The sequence below is a fragment of the Anser brachyrhynchus genome (genome assembly GCF_964034855.1).
Source record: "Anser brachyrhynchus genome assembly, chromosome: 16".
NCBI lineage: Eukaryota > Metazoa > Chordata > Aves > Anseriformes > Anatidae > Anser > Anser brachyrhynchus.
Window position 1 is genome coordinate 1444791 of NC_137734.1, and position 20571 is coordinate 1465361.

At 66.2% G+C, this 20571-nt stretch overlaps 2 protein-coding genes across 4 annotated transcripts; one reads left to right on the forward strand and one right to left on the reverse strand.

Annotated features, from left to right (window-relative positions):
* Positions 1 to 1914: 1914 nt before the first annotated feature.
* SNPH (syntaphilin) lies at positions 1915 to 15875 on the forward strand. 3 transcript variants are annotated; one of them, XM_080557913.1, is made up of 6 exons: positions 1915 to 1997; positions 2114 to 2171; positions 10122 to 10199; positions 11121 to 11222; positions 12584 to 12733; positions 13404 to 15875. In XM_080557913.1, exons 3-6 carry the CDS (start codon positions 10156 to 10158, stop codon positions 14536 to 14538), a joined length of 1431 nt encoding a protein of 476 aa, XP_080414039.1. In that variant the 5' UTR covers positions 1915 to 1997; positions 2114 to 2171; positions 10122 to 10155; the 3' UTR covers positions 14539 to 15875. The 3 variants fall into 3 exon arrangements, with proteins under 3 accessions (XP_080414039.1, XP_080414038.1, XP_080414040.1); XM_080557912.1 differs by lacking the exons at positions 1915 to 1997; positions 2114 to 2171 and adding an exon at positions 2920 to 3059 and having other exon boundaries at positions 11022 to 11222; XM_080557914.1 differs by lacking the exons at positions 1915 to 1997; positions 2114 to 2171 and adding an exon at positions 2920 to 3059.
* A 146-nt stretch (positions 15876 to 16021) lies between these two features.
* On the reverse strand, positions 16022 to 19780 carry SDCBP2 (syndecan binding protein 2). Its single transcript, XM_080557927.1, has 9 exons — positions 19703 to 19780; positions 18947 to 19021; positions 18777 to 18852; positions 18377 to 18480; positions 17996 to 18157; positions 17371 to 17546; positions 17131 to 17302; positions 16704 to 16795; positions 16022 to 16589 (listed from the first exon to the last, which is right to left on the reverse strand). The coding sequence occupies exons 2-9, from the start codon at positions 18998 to 19000 to the stop codon at positions 16535 to 16537; spliced, it is 891 nt and encodes a 296-aa protein (XP_080414053.1). The 5' UTR covers positions 19001 to 19021; positions 19703 to 19780; the 3' UTR covers positions 16022 to 16534.
* Positions 19781 to 20571: the final 791 nt, after the last annotated feature.

The following is a 20571-nucleotide window of genomic DNA, read 5'->3' on the forward strand; positions in this document are numbered from 1 at the left end:
CTGACTTGAACAGTAATCAAGCGGCCAGTTCTGCTCTTCTCTTTGAGGCCTGGAGGTTTCACTGAGGAGTCTGAGTCCCAGTCTGGGGGCAAGGATTTGACTCTCCACGTCTCGAGCTCATTGTCTTGGGAGTGAGCCCACGGCAGAAGGAGGATTGAAAATATTGCCACCTTGTAAAAGGCGAGGTTCTGCCTCTTCCCAGCGAGCTCCCAGCAGTGCAAGCTACCTCTGAAAGGAATGGGTATCCATTCTCTTACTCTTTGTGTCCCGGGTATCCTTCCCAGCTCTCAGTAGCCATGGAAAAACAATCGCTCATGTTAACACCGCAGCAGTCTTGTGATAATTCACAAATTCTCTGCACCCAGACATGATGGGCAGGGGGACCGGTGAGGCAGCGTCAGAGACTCGGCAGGGGCCTGAGGCATTGCGTGTGCGCTTGGGGCAGAGACAACGACTGCATGAGGGGTCAGGAAGGGAACAAAATGCAGAGCAGAGCAGGGAGAGAAGAAGGCACCATTTTTCCCCCCAAGAAAGGATCTGAAATGAGCGTGCACCTTACACACCGGAGCTGCTGCCATGGCCACGACAGTGAGAGGAGCTCCAGTGGCAGCAGATGTGGTAATTCATTAATTCTGTCTTTCAGGGGGACAGGCTGCGCATCGGATTCAGCAGGAAGCAAGGAAACAAAAGGAGGTTGGGGGACAGCAGAAGGCAAGTAGGAATAAACAAGAGACAGGTTGTCAGGGCATATATACATTGAAAACAGTCTGTATAGCAGAATAAACGAGGTACAAACCTTGCTGGAAACAGTACGTGAAGAAAGACTCGAGTGTATTTACAAAACAGGTTTGTCAGAATTCCAAAACAACCGGCTGGGACTTACAAATGGAGGCTGCAAAGGCAGAGGAAGCACAACGTGTTGATCAGCAGCTGGCTCTACGTGCTTGTGCGCGGTTGAGACGTGGGACTCGGATTTTGTCCTTGATCAAGCGTGCTCAGGTGTTGGACTCCGACCCAGTGTAGGACCCAGTTCTCTGGCCTTGCCGGCACGCCAACAGTTTCCTTCCCCAAGTCCGTGTGTGCACACATGCGGGATGTGAGATGTAGGTGTGTAAGAGCGGTGTGGGCACGGGGACACCCCCTCCGCTCTCCCGATCCCTGAAACCACCCCTGGGCACTCGTGGGGCCGCAGAGCAGAGCTGGAGGCCAGGCCAGGCCCCGCTGCCGGCCGCAGGAAGCCTCGCGCCGGGTCCCGGGAGGCACAGAGCAGCCTCACCCTCGACGATCACTCTCCGAATAATTTGGGAGGTTCATCTGGCTGGCTCTGGAAGGCAGCGGGTGGCAGTACCAGGAGCAACCGGAACGTGCCGGAGAGCTTCGGCTCCGTGCCAGCGGCCACCAGCGTGCGCCCACCTCTGCCACCGCGCCGAGAACCACAGAGGAACCTGCACCCAAGGCGAGCCCTCCTTCACCGGGGGCGGCTCCCCAGCCCTGCTGCTGCTTTTTGCTGCTCGCCCCAGCGCCCAGCTCCAGCCCCGGCTCCGGTGAGGCGCAGATTTTGGTGGGGTCGCTGCTGCTTGGCCCCAGCGCGCCCTCAGCGAGCCCAGGGCGCGTCCGGGGCTGGGGCGGAGGGGGGCAGAGCCGGGGACCTGGGGGGGCAAGGACGGGGCCCGGCTGGCAGGGAAGAGCGCGACCCCCCGGGCCGGGCTTTTTTGGGGAGTTGCCATAGAAACGGGGGGAAACCCCGCGGGGGGGCACCGGCGCCGCCGTCGCTTTAAGAGCGCAGAGGAGCGAGGCAAATTACGCAGCTGCGAGGCTCATCCCTCCCTCCCTGCCTGCCTCCAGCCCCGTCCCTGCCTCCATCCCTGCCTCCCTCCATCCCTCCCAGCCTCCCTCCCTGCCTCCATCCCTGCCTCCATCCCCATCCCTGCCTCCATCGCCGCCGAGGAGCCGAGCCGCGCCGCGCCGCCCCGCCGCACCCATGGAGGCCGGCGCAGGTGATGGAGGCTGGGGAGGGCGCGGGGCGGGGAGGGTGGTGGGGGGGGTCCCCTCTCTTCTCCTCCCCTCCCTGCACAGCCCCCGCTCACCGCCCGCTCTCTCCCTTCCCCGCCAGGTCGCTGAGGCCGCCGGCTGGCCCTGCCGCCCCGCACCGCCGGGGGGGCTCCGTGCAGGTGAGCAGGGCGGGGGGCGCCGGGGGGCCGGGGGCTCCCCCCCCTCCTGGCTGCGGGATTGGGGATGGGGATGGGAGCCCGCACCCCGGGGGCTGCCAGCGCCTCGCTCCGCATCGGGGGGGTTCGGGGAGGGGGGGGGTTAAGGGCAGAGGATGCTCGGGGCGGGTCACGCGTCAGGCCCGCAGCACACCCGCATCGCATGCAGCAGACCCCCGCGGCACGCACCGGACACACGTCACGCTCGCCGGACCCGCAGCGCACGCACTGGACCTGCATTGCCTGCACCAGCCCCCCGGGGTGGGCACCAGAGCCGCACCGGACCCACAGCACAGACACCGGACCCACATCCTATGCAGCAGACACGCTGCACACACCCACGGCACGCCACTGGCATCGCATCGCAAGCGCTGGACCCGTGTGGCATGCACCAGACCCCCACGGCATGCATCAGACACACGTCGTGGTCACCACACCTGCATTGGAGCCCCATCGCATGCACCAGACCCACCTTCCATGCACCGGACCCATATGGCATGCACCAGACCCCCATCACATGCACCAGACCCCCATCACATGCATCAGCCCCCCATCACATGCACCAGACCCACCCTGCATCCCCCAGCCCCATACGGCACGCTCCGGACCCCCATCGCACGCACTGGACACACCCTGCATGCACCAGACCCTCCCTGCATGCACCAGCCCCACATCTGCTCCCTACAGAGCCCAAACGTTTCTCCCAGCTCTGTGGGGCGTTGCAGGAGCTGGAGCTGCTGTGCGATTGCAATTTTATTACTTAATGGCCTGTAGCTCCGTCTCCGAAGGGATAACAGAGAACGCACGAGCTGATTGATGAGCCCTGCGCTCCTTTTCTCTCCTCCCCGCAAGGTCAGTGCTGCCCGCCCGCCCGTGGGAACCCGTTGCTGCGCGTTTGTTGTGCCTGGGAAGTGTCAGTGCACCCACCCCCTCTAGGAAACGTGTGGGTTGTGTCATGACCTTGTGCGAGAAGGCGAAAATGATGGTTTGCAGGGCTTCGGAGGTCCCTGGGCTGCGAGCTTCCCCACCTGGGCTCGGAGGGGGGGCAATGCCCGCACTGGGGTGTCAGCAGCAGAAAGCGTCGCAGCCTGCCAGGGCGGTCCAAGCGGCGTGCCATTAAATGTGCCGTTAAATGTGCCATTAAAAGTGCCGTTAAATATACTGTTAAATGGGCCGGGACCCGGCGCTAGCCTTCCGCCACCGCCGCCTTTCCCAGCCCCGATTCGAGGTGGATCGTGGCTGGGGCAGACGTCCTTCCATCACGCCGAGGCTGCGTGTGAGCGGAGGGGAGGAGTAGCTCAGTTTCTCTCCCATATCGCTGCCTTCGTACCCCGAAGGAGAGCTCTCTTCTCTCTGCTTGCTGGTCCTCAGCTCGGCTCCAGGCACAGGGTGGGCTGAGCAGTGTAATCGCCCCCCCGCCTGCTGTCCTGCCTGCCCGAGCGGAGACCGGAGGGCCTGGGTGCCAGGCACCCTGCTCCTGCCCTCGGTGCGGTCGCTGCCACTGTGGGGTTTGTCACTGGGCTCTTTTCTATTTAATTCTGGGGGCCGCAGCTCCGGACCAGCCTGGTGGCGTGGCTCAGGCCCCGTGGGGCTCCCTCGGGGAGCCAGGAGGTGCCACGAGTGCCCCCGTGGCCGTGCCGGGTTGGAGGGCCTGGGAAAAGGGGGTGCGGAGGGGAGCGCACAGGAAGGGGATGGGACACCCCCCGGTCAGGTCAGCTGGAAAAGTGGTGAGCTGCATGACCCGGTCTCTAATGGTGTCTATTTTCCTGTAATCTCTGGGTGTAAACTCAGCATTTTATAACAAAACAAGAGAATAAAAGGAAATACTCCCGTGTTTCGTGACGTGCTATAACAACTCTTAGCAGAATTGATTTTTTGGCGGTGTTGCATAAACCTCCCGTGCATTTTGTCTCGGCTCTTGCCCCGAGTGCTCTGCTCTGGCGCGAACCCAAGCATCTGCCCTGCGCGGCCGGCAGGCGAGGGTCTGCCTGCTTTGGGACCCAGGTCCCTGCCGGAGCAGGTTTCCAAGCCCCCAGGGACCTCACTGCCCCCCTGCAAGCTGCCAAGCAGGAGCGAAGCGGCCCCTAACCCTGATGGAGGTGGCGAGGGAGCGCGGCACAAGGCGGGCACCAGGGTGGCCTCGGCTGTTACAATTTACTTGGTGAATTTCCTCCAGTGTCTGTGTCCCCAGAAGCCCCCTGTGGCTGAAGCAGGAGCGTGGTCCCGGTCCCGGCTGTGTGCCAGGCTGGGTGTGATGCCGGCAGCTGCGGGTCTGGGGGTCCCCTGGGGACCCCTCCCCGCCCATACGTCTTTCTGCCTCCTCGTCGGCCCTGATGGCCTCATCCTGCTTCTCTCCACAGCCGCCCAGACAGGTCCCGGTCCCCTTTTGTGCACCAATGGATTCTGGCACTACTGCTGTTCTCTGGGCCGCAGCACCTGCTTTGTCCCAAATGCAGTTCGTGGCTGTTTACCACTCTTCGTGCTTTGTTTATTTGTAGCGTGAAGGAAAAGCAAAGCCAGCACAGGAAAGCCATTGAGGGCTCCTCGCGACGCTTTTGTTGTTCCTTGGGAAGCCGAAGCTGCGATTTGCCTTCCCTCTCGGCTCTCTGCTTTTGATGGGGTTGTCTCGGGGAGGCTGGAAACGCCCCAGCAGCCCCCAGCCCCGGGGGCAGCGCGGTGCCGGCAGGGCCGCTCGCGCTGCTGCTCGGACACGTGTGCTTGGTGCCACCGCGGCAGAGCAGGGCAAGGAAAACAAGGAAATGCGCGGCTCAGGCAGCGGAGGAGAGAGACCAAACCCTTCTCCTGTGTGGCTTTGGAGAGGCCTGGTGAGGTGCCTGAGCATCCCCAACCCAAATGTGTCCCTTCGCCTCGCCGCAGCGCGGCTCTGCGCCGACAGCCCGGGTGCTGTGCGTTCGCTGCATCTGTCTGGGGCTCGGCCAGCCCCGTTTGAGGCCATTTTTGCAGCTATTTAGAGCCCTGCGTGGGTGGCACGCAGCAGAGGCAGCCTGTTAGCACCGCGCGGAGGAAAATCCGACGTCTGTCCCGGTTTGCCGGGAGCAGCGAGGCGAGCGGGGAGCATATTCACCCGGGGGGGGGGGGTGGCCGGGGTACGCCGACAAAAGAAGCAGCAGGCGAGAAAACCGGGGAAAGCCGAGCGGCGGCTGGCAAGGCACCGCACCGAGAGGCGGTCGCCGCAGCGCCAGGGCCGGGATTAAGGCTGCGAAACGAGCCCGCCTGCCTCTGCGTGCCCGCTGCACGTTCCCCGGGGAGGACAGGATGAGCTGGTGGGGCAGCTCGGGGCAGGGCAGCAGCCGGTCTTACTGAAGGCATGCAGAAATGGAGAGAGGCGAGGCGTCTCGGGAGCTCGCAGGAGTGAACTCGGGAGCCTGCGGTAGCGAAACCCCTGGGGGAACGAGCTGAGGAGCCTTCAGAGGCCTCATGCACTGACGGCGAGGCTCTCACCGGGGTTCCTCGGCACCGTTTGCCATGCAGGAAGGAATATAGGAGGGAGAGTGATGCTGGCCCAGCCCCGTCCATCGCTGGCTCAGTGGGGAACCAGCTTGGCATGGCGAGGTGGCAGCGTGCAAGCCGAAGAGGTTTCCCTGCAGGGCAGCAACTCCAAAATGAAGGCTGAGCCACTCATCCCGGGGAAATCCTCTACGGGATGGGGCTGAGCTTCGGCTCGCCCTTCCCAGCACTCTGCCACCCTCCTCCCTTCGCGTCGTCATCACTGCCTGGTCTGCAGGTCGCTGGTGGGACCCTGCATCCCTGTGCGATGTCCCAGCAGTGCCCAGAGCCCCCCGGGGGGGGACCTTGGCCCTGAGAAGCCATGGGGGGCTCAGGTGGGTGCCCCGCGCTGGTGGGGATGGGGTATGTGAGGTGTCCGGGGGTGCTGGTGCCTGGCACCGCTACCGATGCAGGCATCAGCACCAGCAGCCCTCTGAGCCCTGCCTGCTGCTGACCGCAGCAGTTCGGGGAAGCGCTACCGACGCGGTTACGGCCAGAAGCCGGGGAGGATGGCCGTTAGCTCCCGTTGGTAAGAGTCCTGGTCCGAATCCTGTGCCCAGCTCGTGCTCTGTCCCGCCGCGCATGCAGTATCGGCTTCTCATGCCGTAGCTCTGGATGTTTCCATATCAGGGACCGTTTCTTTTATGCAGCAGGAGCTCCCCGGCTAATTCTGTTGCACAGCACAAGCACTGTTTTGTGCTGTTGTTTCTGAAAGAGCTGCCTTTCGGGCCCACTAATTCTCTGTCCCCCATCGCATCGCTGGACCAGCCCCGTGCCGCTGCTTGCGGGGACCAGAGGGCAGGACCGTGCTCAGGAGAGGGAACAAACCCCGCCGTGTGCCACGGGCACAGAGGCTGCGAGCATCTGCACCAGGGCAGCAGGAGAAGGTCGCTGGGTGCTGCTGGGTCCCTGCCCCTGCGGGGCCACCAGCACCCGTTTCTTGTGGTGCTGCCACAGCCCAGGCTCACGGGGTCAGGCTGGGAGGTTTACGGGGAGTTTTGCTCTTGGTTGGCTCTGGGAGACAGGGTTAGAGCTTTCAGCAGGCAGTGCTCATCCTGCTGCCCCCCCTGAGCCTTGTTTTGGCCCAGGCAGCAGCTTCAGCTCCTCCGCACAAGGATTTGCCAGCGCTCCCCGAATCGCCCCGACACCGCTCCCGGTGCCTGCGTGCCCGCACCGGCTGCGGGTGTTAAAATCCCCGCCTAGCTGCGAGCCCGGTCTGCGGCACGGAGCTGGGGCTGTGCGCGCCAGCTGGGTCGCTGTGCAGAGACAAACTGGCTGCCGGGGGCACCATTTGCATGATTTCTGTTGTGGGGCTCAGGTGCAGCTTTGTGAGGCCGGGTTAGAGCTGCTCGGGGCCCGTGCCGCAGACACGTCTCTTCTGGGGCACGATCCGCCGCCATCGGCTCTGCAAGCATCATCCCACGAGCAAGGGATTCCCCCATGGTTTTTCCTATTCCTCCCGCTGCAGAAAAGACGGAATAAGGTGGAGGAGATCAGGAGATCAGTGGCTCTCGGTCAGGACATCTTGAGCTCCATCGTGCAGCCGAGTGCGGCGAGGATCCCGCTCGGGGTTCGCCCCTTGCACGACTCGGGCAGTACAGCCGGGCCTGCTGGCCATAGCACGCCATCCTGCCAGGCCCTGGGTCTCCCCTCCCACTGCCCAGGCTCCTGATGTTCATTTCTGTTTTTTTTGGGGGGTGCAGAGCCACCGCTGGAGCTGCCTGGTGGTGCAGGGCTGGCCGCTGGCTCTGTCCCCTGCGCTTCTGACACGGAGAAATGAGCCCGCCCGTCCTCTGCCCCAGCACGGGTTGCTTTCCACCCCGACGTTTTTATGGGATTTCTTCTCTTCTGCTTACCCTCGCAGCTTTGCTCTGACTCCTTTCAGAAGCCTCCTTTCTTGGATGATTTCGGATTGCTGTGACCTGCTCTCGGTTACCCCTCTGCGTTTCTTGGCCCTCCCCGCGGCCGCTCGCGGCTGCCATTGTCTTCCTTGCTGGCGAGCGCACAGCGCGCTCGGGGACTCGCTCATTTATCTTTGAACGCTTTCCATTTCCTCTCTGTGTATTTTTCCTAATGCCTAATGGACGGGCAGCCGCCGCAGAGAGCCAGAGCCGCTGTGCACGGGCTGCTTGCCACGGCGGCGCTGGGAAAGCTCTCGCCCAGGCTGCCACCAGCAGCGCGGGGCGTTTCGGCTCCGGGCTGGCTGGGGCGATGGCTCTGCCCCTGAAAATCCCCTCCTGGGCGCTGGGCAGCTGCCCAGCGGAGCACAGAGCGGACGGGCTCTGTCCCTGTGTCAGTTTTCCCCCCGGAAAGCCCCGGCTGGGGTTTGCAGCAGAGCTCCCTGCGCTCTTGCCGTGCTGCAGAGCCGGAGGGGAGCTGCGGCTGGGCGCGCGGGAAGCAGAGGTCCTCACTGCTGGTGCCTCTCTTGCATGCAAAGCGATGAGGTTGTCGTGGGTTCCCCATGCTGCCATGGCAAGGCTCGCTTCTCACCGCAGGTACTCGTCCTGGTTCACACAGTTGCGGTAGTTCCGCCTGCAGACAATAATTACCTTGGCCCTCAGAGGCAGTGCATGAACACGAACGTGTGGGATTGGTGTTGTGGCTTTGGCCCCGAGTCTGCCAAACCTGCCTGACCTCGGCAGCCCGCGGGCACCGCCGGGCTTCTGGGGAGGCTGAAACAGCCCGTGGGTTTCTCGAGAACGAAGGCAGCACCCGGGCATTCCCAACGATTAAAACCAAGCCTCTGGTGGCAGGAGGAAGCCCGGCAAGGCAGACCCGGGTCCCTGGCCGGGAGGGGACGTGCCGTGGCAGGGACCCGAGCAGGCGGCAGAGGAATCGCGGCACCGCGGTGGGTGCTGGATGGAGGCGCTGGAGCGCAGCGCCGAGCGCTCGCCGGAGCCCCCACTGCGGACCCAGCCCATGCCGTGAGGGTGCAGGGGGGCTGCCCCTGGTCCTGGCACTCATCCTGTGGGCTGAGTGCCACACAGAGGGCTCCCTCCTGAGCAGAGCCACATCAGGTGCCCTTTGCAGTGGAGCGGGAGGCAGCAGCGATGCCGGGTGCCGCTCGGCCGCCGTGAGCCAGCGCACGCTGCTCGGGGCTGCAAGAGGGCAAGGAGTTAATCCGTGCGGCTGCAAATCTCCGCAAAGCCCTGCCCGGGGGCTGCTCGGGAGCACGGTGACATTATAGGAGCAGGGACGGGCTGTGCCGTGCTGCAGTGCGCGGCGCTGCCGGAGGGCCAGGCTCTGCTGGATGCTGATTCACGCTGCTGCAGCAGCACAGCCCCGCGGCCGCGCGCGCCGGCGGTCCGGGAGCTGTGACCCAGAGGGGCTGAGCGCTGCTGCTCCTGCCCCAGGACTTCCCCCCGTGCCCATCCGGGACCCCCAGGCCGCACGGGGCTGGACCCCCAGGTGCTGAGCGGGGGGCTCACCACGGCTGCACGCTGCCAGCCCCTCTGCTGCAGCTCCCTGAGCCCGTCGGAGCCCTGCTTTGGGGAGCAGGTAGCAGCAAACCCTGGGGAGAGGGGGGGGAACTCGGTTTTGGGCAGGAATTAGCCTGGGAGAGAAAATCTGGGATTGCCAACGCCAAAGGCCACATCAGGCGCGAGCTGGCAGGGCGCCCTCCTTTCCTCCAGCCTCCCCCCCTCACCCTGCTTCTCTCCCTCCCCGGGAGCGGAGCCCAAGCAGCACTCAGCGCTCCCAACCCGTTGATTATCAGGTCCCATCGCTCGGGCTGCTCGGGGCCGAAGCTGCCAAAATCTGGGACAGATGCCGGCGGCTTGAATGTGCCGGGGATGGGGGGGGGCCCAGGCGGTGCCCCCGGCCGTCCCCAGCAGCCCGCGAGCACGGGATCCAGCCGACAGCTACGGACCCCTGGGCCTGGCCTATTTATTTACAGGCAAAGATCTGGGGTTCTCATGGGCTTAGCGGCTGCTGCCGCATCACACAGGGATCTTCCTTCCCTGCCTTCCCTGCTGAACGGGTGATCCTGGATTAATTAATGACAAGCATTAAAGGTCCCAGCCCAAGGCAGGGACACGGCGTGCCCCGGTCACCGGTGGGGTGGGACACGGCGAGGTGCAGGGCTGGGTGTCAGGACCCCGAGGTCTCATCCTGTCCCAGAAACGCACAGGTGGGTGTCTGGGCTGCTTCTGCTTGGCCTTGTAACGAAGAAAGCCCTCACCCCGGGTGTGCTGCCGGGGCAGGACCCCGGGCACGCAGCACCCCAGCGTTTGTGGGCCATGGGAGGCTGGCAGAGAGCAGAGCTGGGACGTGCATGGGATGCAATCCACGTCCGTCCCCACAAAGGTGACCCCAAGGCTTAAATCGATGCCCTCGTGCTGGGGCTGAAACTCTGTCTGGGTGCTTTCCCCACCCTGACCTCCTCTCTCTGTTGCATTTAACCCGCAGTTCCCCCGTGCCCAGGACCCGTGGCGCCGCGGCCATGTCTCTGCCGGGGAGCAGACGCTCGTCCACCGGATCCCGAAGGTGAATATGCTTCGGCCTCTCATCCCCGGAGCCCAGCCAGCACTTCTCGCGGTTAGCAGCAGGGCAGGAGCGTCCCCGTCCTCCCGCACACCCAGCCCAGGGCTGCTGCTCCACGGCACGGCCGCCCAGCCTGGATTTGGGGCGCCGCATGTCACCGCCGCACCGCGTCCCTGTCTCCGCATGGAGCACCCCCAGCACCGCACCCCGTCCCTCTCTGTGTGTCTCTGACCCTGCTGTCATCGATAACTTGGTCCTGGGATCAATCCCTGGTCCCAGGATCAGCTCTTTGGGCCCGGGATCGAATTCTTGGTCCCGTCTGCCAAAGGCAGGTGCCGGTGGGGGCCCCGTCCCCAGCCAGCGGCGTGAGGGCGCTGGGAGCAGGCGGTGACGCCGGGAGGTGCACCACCCCCGGGAAGGTCCCTCCTTGGGCTTCAGTGACAGAAAGCAAAAGGGAAAAAGAGATTTTAAAAAAGCGTTTATTCCCCTCTGAATGTTTCCATGTCCTGGGCTGAAGTTTTTGAGTCAGGGACTGCAGCCAGCGCCGGCAGAAAAAGGCAGCGTGGGCCTGCGGAGGTGCCACGGCCACGCTGCTGGTGGTGGGCAGCAAAGCTCTGCTCCCGGGGGGCTGCCGGTGCCCGTCCTTGGGGTGTGGGGATGCTGTGCCGGTGCCCAGGGGGTGCCACACTGGGGGGGTGTGGGGGGGGAGCGGGTGGGCAGCCCCCCTGCCCTGCCTTTGCGCCCGTCACCGTGTCCGTGCCATTTTGATCCCCGCTGTTTGTTTTGTCCTTTTGTCTTGTGTGTTCTCGGTGTGGTGGTTGGCAGTCGCGGGCTTTATGGACGGAGTGGCTTGGCCTCCTTCTTTAAGTCTTCAGCGCCCTCAGCCACTCGGCCTGAGACACAGCCTCTTCTCCCTGCCTCCAGGCGCCCCTCGCCCCCCGGGAGGGACACCTACGGCACCTCCTCGCTGAGCAGCAGCAGCAATTCTGGCTCCTGCAAGGGCAGCGACAGCAGCCCCACCCCAAGGTAACCCATCGCCCGCAGCCCTGCGCCCCCCCCCAGCGGGGGGAACAGGGCCCTCGGGAGGCTGCCGGGTGCCCCCGGGCAGGGGGAGCAGCTCTGGCCCCAGTGCTGCCGGAGCCCCCCGGGGCAGGGGCCGCAGAGCGAGGCTGTGCTGCTGCCGTGGCGGCTGGGCGAGCTGCAGCCTGCCGAGCTGCCCGTGGGGCTGTGAGACCCCCAGCACCCCCTCACCACCCCCCCTGCTGCTGTCGTTGTGTCTCCTTTCCCTCCCGTCCTTCCCGTGGCTGTGGCTTGCGCACTGCACGCATCCCTCCCCGCGCCCCGGCTCCTTCGGGACAGAAGGTGCAGGAGCAGGATTTCGTTTCAACCCCTTCGTTCTGTGGGACAGGATTTGGGGCTGCCCGTGCATTGCACCACAAGCAAGGCTTGTCCCCAAGCTGGGGCTGCCCCCGCCAGCCCCCAGCCACGTTCCATCTCCCAGAAGTGGCAACAAATCTGGGGGGAAATGATGGGTCTGGGGGCAACCTGGTGAACGGAGACAGTGCCAGAGCAGGGACGGGGTGGCCACGGGCATCGCGGGGCCCCGTTCTGCCTGGCTGTCCCTAACGGAGTGTGCCAGCGCTGTGGGGCTGCCCCCCACGAGGCCCAGCAATTTGGGGCTGCCCTGTGGCGATGCACGGGGGCTTTGGGTGCCCTGCTGCGATGGGCAGAGGGCTCAGACCACCCCGCTGCGACGTGCGGGGGCTTTGGTCCACCCTGCTGCACTGCGAGAGCTCCTCGTGCTGCCCGCGGGTCCCTGCGCCTCCCCCTGCTCCCTCCCAGCCCAGGCGTGCGGCCACGGAGCTGCAGCCGCTCCCCATCCCCTCCTACCCCTGGCCACCCCCCTGCTTGCCCAGCTGCCCCGGGCTTCAAGCCATGGCTACCAGCCTCATCTGTCCCGGTGGCAACACAAGGAGGGCCCCGAGGTGCTGCTGCAGCCCGCTCCACGTGCTGGGTGCCCCGGCTCGCTCTCCGTGGGCTCTCCAGACCTGCTCCGTCCTGAGCCATCCCATTGCACATCCTTCAGACCCTCATCTGACGGGCCTGATCCCGCCCTGGGGTCTCCATCCTCGTTGTACATTCCCCGGCAAGCTCGCTCTGGGCACACAGCACCGCTACCGCCCCGCTCCGCTCGTGCAGGGCTTTGGAGAGCCACCGGCGAGCGGTGCCCAGGGTGGCACGGCCGCCCTGCCACCCGCAGCCCTTCCCCTCCTGGCCACGGGGCTCATTTGGGGCACGTTATGGGGCTGGCAGCACCCTGTAAAAGAGATGTCGGCCCCTCCGCCGAGCCCCACGCCGGCGGCTGGGTGACGGCCGTGTCCCCGCAGGCGCTCGGCCAAGTACAACCTCTGCAGCGACAACCACGGGATAAAGCCGCCGACGCCGGAGCAGTACCTGACGCCCCTCCAGCAGAAGGAGGTCTGCATCCGGCACCTCAAGGCTCGCCTGAAGGACACGCAGGAGCGGCTGCAGGACAGGTGAGCGCCGCGCCATCGCCCCGACGCGGCGCAGGACCGTGCGTCCTGGCTGCCAGTGTCCCCTCGGTGACGCCTTGTCCTTGGTTCGTGCCCGCCCTGCTGCTGGGGGGCACTGAGCACCACGGGTGTGCCGGGCATCGCAGGCACACAGCTCTCCCCGTTCTCTTTTCATGCAATCCGAATTCATTGCCAACCCGGAGAGCAGATTTCGGGGCTGCAGAACTTGTAAATCTCACCGGAGGTGACTGTGCTCTTCCCTTCGCCGCCGGTTTTTCTCTCCCACGGTTTTTCTGAATCGCAGCGTGACGGAGTGGCTGAGCTCCATCTGCTCCTCCGGGGGCTTAGGCGCATCCTCGCTGCCTCGCCAGCTGCCGTGCGCCCGCCCTGGGCACCTGCCTGGTCCCACACAGCCCTCTGCAGCCCCTCCGGGAAGGGGCCGGGCACCTCTCCCGAGGGTCCCTGAGCCTCTGGACCCGACCCTGGATCCCAACCGTGGGTTTTTCAGGGTGGTCTCACCCTAAATCACTGCTCTAAGCACCCATGGTAATTGCAGGGCACGCGAGCGCTCGGCTCCGTGGCATCCCCAGCGCTGTCGCGGTGCCCTGACCCGGCACGGCAGGGACTGTGGTGACTGTCTGCGTGCCCGTGCACCCGCCCCTGTCTCTTGCAGAGATGCTGAGATCGAGGACCTGAAAACGCAGCTGTCGAGGATGCAGGAGGACTGGATCGAGGAGGAGTGCCACCGCGTGGAGGCCCAGCTGGCGCTGAAGGAGGCGCGCAAGGAGATCAAGCAGCTGAAGCAGGTCATCGACACGGTGAAGAACAACCTGATGGAGAAGGACAAGGGGCTCCAGAAGTACTTCGTGGACATCAACATCCAGAACAAGAAGCTGGAGACGCTGCTGCACAGCATGGAGATCGCGCAGAACGGGGCGCTGAAGGAGGAGGGGGCCGGCGAGTCGGCGGGGGGGTCCCCTGCCCGCTCCCTCACCCGCAGCTCCACCTACACCAAGCTGAGCGACCAGGCGGCCGGGGACCGCAACGTGGGGGGCTCGCAGACCATCTCGGTGGACGAGGGGGCTGACAGCGGCTTTGCGGGGGCAGACGAGGCTCCCGGGCGCCCGGACTTGCTGGAGGGAGGGGAGCCGTGCGCCCGGCTGCCCCCCAGCTCCACCTACGAGAAGCTGCTGGGGCTGCGGGGCGGCGTGGAGGCGGGCGTGCAGGCCAGCTGCATGCAGGAGCGGGCCATCCAGACGGACTTTGCGCACTGCCAGCCCGACCTGGACACCCTCCTGGAGAAGGTGATCAAGTCCCAGGCTTGCAGCTTAGGCAGCCCCACCTCCGCCTGGGTCTCCGAGTTGGAAGACGCGGCGCCCGGCTGCGAGCAACCCAACCCCGCCGGGGCCATGGACCTGGTGGCCGCGGACCCCGAGGCCGTGCCGGCGGAGGCGGGGGCCCCCCACAACAACCCCACTGTGCAGCAGCCCCACGGCGCCGGCCCCTCCGTGGCCATCACCTGCGCGGCGGCGGCGGCGGAGGAGGAGGAGGCGGCGGCGGCGGAGGCGAGCTGCGACGCCGCCCCGGCCAAGAGCTACTGGAGCCGCCACTTCCTCGTGGATCTGCTGGCCGTGGTGGTGCCGGCGGTGCCCACGGTGGCCTGGCTGTGCCGCTCGCAGCGCCGGCAGGGCCAGCCCATCTACAACATCAGCTCGCTGCTGCGGGGCTGCTGCACCGTGGCCCTGCACTCCATCCGCAGGATGGGCTGCCATGCCGTCGGCACCCCCGGGGGCAGTGCCCAGCCCTGACCCCCCCCCCCACACACCACCACCCCCCGCTCGCCCCCACGGACCCGACCGCTGATTGTAAAGCCCCGTGCCGGCGTTGTCCCCGCTCCCGGGGGGGGGGGCACTTCATCTGCTCCGGCTCCTTATGCAACCCCGAGGAGGGGGCAAAAAGGGGCGCAGGGTGGGGTTGGGGGGGGGGGGAACCTGCTGCTGCTCTGACACCTCTGTCCCAAAGGATGCCAAGGACCGTTTCTGGAGGAGCGGTGACACGCGGGGTGGCCAAGCCCTGTGCCCCCCCATCCCAGCACAGCTCCTGTGGCTGTGGGGGTGCCACCCCGCCGGGGGGGTCACTTCATTGCACTTGTTTTCCTTCCGGCTGTCCCTGCGCGGCCCAGGGGACAGCTCTCTGCGGGCGGGTGGTGGCGAGGAGCCATCCGGCACCGGGGGTGCCAGCATGGGGCCGTGGTGGATCCCCCCCCCATAGGCACCTTCCTTGCTCCGGGTGCAGCTTCGCACAGTGACAGCAAAATTGCGGCTGCAGGCAGGGGGACAGCGGGGAGCCCGAGGTGGAATCGGATGAAATCGGATGGAATTGGGTGGAATTGGGTGGAATTGGGTGGAATCGGGTGGAATTGGGTGGAATCGGATATACACTTGGATATACCTCACGCGTTAGAGCAAGGCTGAGCCACCCGCGGCGCCGTCGGTCCCGTACCGCTCGTTCGTTTGCTTTGCACTAGATTCACTTTTTTTTTCTTCTGGTAAAGACAAAAGCCCTGGGGTGGGGGCCGAGGCGGTGGGGGGGGGGTGAGGACCGGCTGTCCCCATTGCCCGCAGCACCTGGGGGAAGGGGGGGGTCCCAGCACCAGTTCTGGTGTGGGACTGGGCACCCCCGGTGTGGGCAGCGGCGATGCCGCGGGTTTGGGCAGGCCGTGAGGGGCGCGGGCAGGGCCTGGGGGCAGAGCCAAGCACCCTCGCCCACCGCCACCCGGCCACGACCCCGCTTTGCTGGCGGCCTCCAGAAAATGCCTTTTTTTTTTTTTTTTTTAATTGAAAAGCAAAGACAGCAAAGGTTGGTCAGCGGGGGCCGGCGAGGCACCAGACTTCAGGCTCCCTCCCGGGTATGCCGAGGGGCGCGGGCCCCGGCCCCCACCACGAATGTCTGCGGCTCCTTCGTGACTTGAATTAATGATGTGTTCCCCCACCCCCCCCCCCCACCCAGCTCCACTCTAGCACCCATGGGTGCTGCAGGAGCTGGCGACGCTCATGGGGCCCTGGCTGCTGCCCACTCGCCTTGGCCCCCCCCCGCCGTGTCCTGCATGCCCCGAGCCTCCCCATGCCTCCCGTCTGCGGGACGAGGGGGGGGGCACCGTGTAAAATATTCGGGGAGAAGCGGTGGGAACGCAGCCAGGATATCAGCCTCTTGTGCAGTGTGTTTGTGGAGCTGTGTACGCGTCTGTTCGACTATCCAAAGCTTTGCCGAGAAATAAATGTAATGACTATATTTGAAAGACAAATCTATATAATATATTTTTTAAATACAGAAGTGAAAAAAGCTGTAACCCCTCCCCCCCCCCCCTTCTCTCGTTTTCCACTGTCCTGTACTCGCTGTCTGTGGTGGATGTAATAAACGTCGCTGGGTCTGTGTCTGCTTTCGCTGGAGCCAGCCTTTGGCGTCTGCCCCGAGGGCGGCTGGCCCGAGCGGCCGCAGGGGACACGAGGGGACCTGGGGGGGGGACACGGGGACCCTGGGACAAGGGGAGGCAGCGTGGAGGTGGGGGCACGTTCCCCATCCCTGCTGCTGAGAGCGAGGAGAGCGCCGGAGGGTTGCAGGTTGGTGCCGCGGTGCCCTGCGCTGCCCTGCAGCCCCAGGCTCTTTATGGGTTTCTGCGCTAAAACAGCTTCTTTGGGGGGGCTGCAGGGTACCTTCTGCGGCCCCTCCGAGCCCCCCCACTTCCAGGCTTGGCCGGGGGGGGTGCCCACGCCGGTGTCTGGTGGCGGGACGGCGGCGATCGCATCAGAGGTCGGGGATGGAGTGGTCCATGGACGACTTCACCAGCCCCGCCGACAGCCTGGGCGCAGGGGAGGTGCTCAGGGGCGAGCCCCCGGGTCCCCACGGGGGTAACCCTGGGGCTGCGGCAGGGGACGGGGGACGGGGGGGGGGTGCGGGCACCCCGCGGTCTCACCGTTTGACCATGTGCTCGTAGATCACGGCGGGGATGATGGTCAGCGTGACGACGTTCCCTGCGTCCGCCAGCACCTCCATGAGCTGCTTATCCTGGAGGCAAGAAGGCGGTGGGAGGCGAGCGGTGCCCCCCGTGGCGCAGCAGCTCGCCCGGCACCACGCAGCGCCTGCCCTGGCCAGATCCTTGGCACAGGGCGTCCCCAGGCGTGTTTCGCACACACAGTTGTGCAAAACCCACTCGTGACAGGGCTGAAATGCGGTGGTGCGACAACCCAGCTGCCCCAACCCGCACCTCCCCCCGGGTGGCAGCACCCTGATGGCTCTGTCTTCAAATCCTGCAGTTTGCACCCAAAAAGACCCTGCAAGAGGCCGCAGGGCAGCACCTCATGGCCGGCAGCCGCACTGTGGGGACAGGGCTGTGTCCCTACCTTCATGCCGATGACGTTCTGGCCGTTGACCTCGCAGATGTAGTGGTGGGTCAGGAGGCCGTTGCGGGCGGCAGAGCTGTCCTTGGCCAGCGACACGATCTTCCCCTTCTTGACCACGACGCCCACGTGGCCGGTGCTGTCCTTGTGCACGGTGACAGTGCGCTGGAACGGCCTGCGGGGACAGAGCGCTCAGCACCATCCCCGTGTGTGGCACCGTGCGCCCAGCCGCCCGCCGCTCACCTGTCCCGCACCACCATGACGATTTTCTCCGGGGACGCCTTCTTCAGCGCCCGGTGCGCCTTGTCGCTGCTCCAGCCCGTGCAGTTCTTGCCGTCGATCTGCAGGATCTGGTCGCCGAAGCGCAGCCCCACCAGTGAGGCCGGCGAGTTGGCCTTCACCAGCTGCACGAAGATGCCCTGGGGGCAAGGGGGGGAGCGATGGCACGGGGCTGGCACGGGGACCCGGGTGGCCGTGCCATGCTGTGCACGGTGCCGTGCCACGCTGTGGTGTGCCAAGCTGTGCAGCGGTGCACCGTGCCACGTCATGCTGTGCCGTGCAATGGTGCACCCCACCATGCTTTCCAATGCCATGGAGCACCATGCCGTGCCATACTATGCCGTGCCATGCCGTGGAGCACCACACCATGCCGTGCTATGCCGTGGAGCACCGTGCCATGCCATGCTATGCCATGCTGTCCTATGCTGTGCCGTGGAGCACCGTGCCATGCCGTGGAGCACCGTGCCGTGTCGTGCCATGCCGTACCATGCTGTGCCATGCCATGGAGCACCGTGCCATGCCACGGAGCGCCGTGCCATGCCAAGGAGCACCGTGCCGTGCCCAGCCCCATACCAGCCCAGCCCCTCACCTGGTCGATGTTTCTCAGCTGCAGCCCCGTCTTGCCCCGCTCGTCCTTGCAGAGGTGGATCTCCCGCACGCCCGGCTTGATCTCCGCCCGCCGCAGCCCCGCGTTGTTCCCGCTCAGGGGGGCGACCAGCTGGCCCGGCAGGGGGCCGGCGGGGGTCAGCGCCTGCATTGGAGCCAGGTCTCAGCGGGGCCAGGAGGGGCACGGGGCCCTGCATTGCTCCCGGCCTCGCATCAGCCCTCGAGGGACACCGTGCCCCTGCCCCGGGCAGGATGTGGCTGCGGGAGGGGACCCCCCCCAAGGAGGGGACCCCCCCCAGCAGTGATGTTGTGGCTGGGGGGGTCCCAGCACAGGGCAGGTGGGAGCCCCAGCCCAGACACCTACGGTGCTGCTGTCCGGGAAGAGTTTTTTCTGGATCTCTTCGCTGGAGAGCGCGAGTCCCATGTAATCCTCCAGCTCCGCCAGGTTGGGGTACAGCATGGGCGGTGCTGTGGGGCACAGCGAGGGCGATCTCAGCGTGGGGTCCCCAGCTTACAGCCACCCCCACACACACATCTGGGAGCCCCCCCGGGACCAGGAGCCAGCAACCAGCACAAGGGACATGGAGAGAGCCCCCTCGGGATGAGGCGGGGGGGGGGGGGGGGGGGGAGAAACCCCCAGCCCTATCCCCTACCCGTGCGCCAAGCTGTGGGGGGGGGTCTCAGCTGAGCCTCCCCCCGTGGTGGGTGACCCCCCCAACCCAGACAACCCCTCGACACCGAGGGCTGATCGCAGCCCACATTACCGGTGCCGGAGGTGAGCGTCGGCTTCTCGGTGAGCACCGTCGTGGCGGGGGTGCCGACACCGGCGGCTGCCTGCGCCTGGCGAGAGATGGGGTTTGCTCGAGGTGAGCCCCACGGGCACCCTCGGGGTCGGTCCCTCCCCACCCCATAGGGGCGCTGAGCTGACACTGACCTGCAAGACCTGGTGGCCTTTCATGTCCTCCAGCGAGGGGTAGAGCGTTGCCATCGCTGCTGCTGCGCCCGTGTCCTGGGACAGGAATGGGGACGGGGTTGGGGCAGTTTGGGGACGGGGCGCCTCTCCCCGAGCATCCCTCGCGGCCCCACGGGGCTGGCACAAGGGCAGGAGCTGGCCCCAGCCCCAGCTGCCGCCCCCACAAAGCTGGGGCTCGCCCCGCTCCCGGCGTGCCTGGCTCCATGCCCGGCTGTCACCCACGGCCTCTGGCGTGACTCAGGGCCGTGTCACCACGGCCACCGCCTCCGTCACCTCCCGGCAGCCGGGACACGGCCGGCTGCGTGCCGGGCACGAGCACGGGCACGAGCGTCCCGGCGGCTGCTGCTCCATGGGGAACAGGTCCCGCTGTCCCCAGGCACCCATCGGGGCTGTTCCAACATCCCCAGACGTGGCAGGGAGACGTCCCCACAGGCAGTGTCCCCATGGGCAAAGCCCTCCCGTCTCTGCTTCTCGCTGCCCTTACCCCCCCCCAGTCCCCTCCACCCCAATGTCCCCGCAGCGATGCCCCCAAAAACATCACCCAAACCTCGGTGCGTGGGGGCCAAACCCAGCCCCAGCTCTGATCCCACGGCACCTTGAGCCCCGTGGGAGCCGGGCAGGATCCTGCCCAGCAGTGGCATCCCCAGGGTGAGGCCAACCCCCCCCCCCCCAAGGACCCAACCCAGCTCCCCCCAGCCCAGATCACCCCGGCCTCACCTGCGATCAGCTCCGGCTCCTGCGCACTGCCCCGTGCCTGGCCCCGGGGCTTTATAGCAGTGCCTGGCCCGGGGAGGGGCCTGGTGGCCTCAGCTGACTGCCACCACCCCCAGGTGGGGCACAGGTGAGGAGGAGGAACAGGAAGGTGAAGGCAACGCAGCTCAGAGAACCGATGCTATGGGGGATCGGGGGTTGCTGAGCCCCAGCCAGAAGCACACGGGGACGGGGTCGGAGACGGGGATGGGGACAGGGACGGGGGCAGCTTTCCGTGGGTCTGTCCATGCTGCGTGCTGCAGATTTGGGGCTGTGCACCCTTGCACCCACCACGGAGGCCCCCACCCCTCCCGCATCGCCACCCCCAGGTGCCACCAGCACCCGGCTCGGTGCCACCACGGTCCTCGTGCCCAGCCTGGTGCCACCGCGGCTCCGTGCCCCCGGCGTGCGGGGTGGGCGCAGGGGGTGCCCGTGCCAGCAGCCCCGCGGGGGTGGCCGCCTCCCGTGACCCCTGTTTGGGGCGCGTGGGGCTGACGTGCCCCATCCCGCACCCTTGCAGCCACCAGGCCAGGCGTGACGGCCCCGTGGGCCCGTGCCACAGCTGGGAAAACTGAGGCAGCGCCGCGCTCGGTGAGTCAGGGCGCGGGCGGAGGGTGTCCCGCTGCCGTGGGACGTCGCTGTGTCACCCCGGCCCCCAATCTATGTGGCCGCCGACCCGCTCGATGCCACCGTGTCCCCAGGTCCTCAGGGAGCAGGAGCGGGGTCCCGCAGGTGCCCAGCGCTGGTGGCACCAGCCCGGGAACGGGGCCAGCAGGAGCCGGGCACGTCCCAGCCCTGCCCGCCGGGTCAGGAGGAAGCGATTTATTTACTGGCGG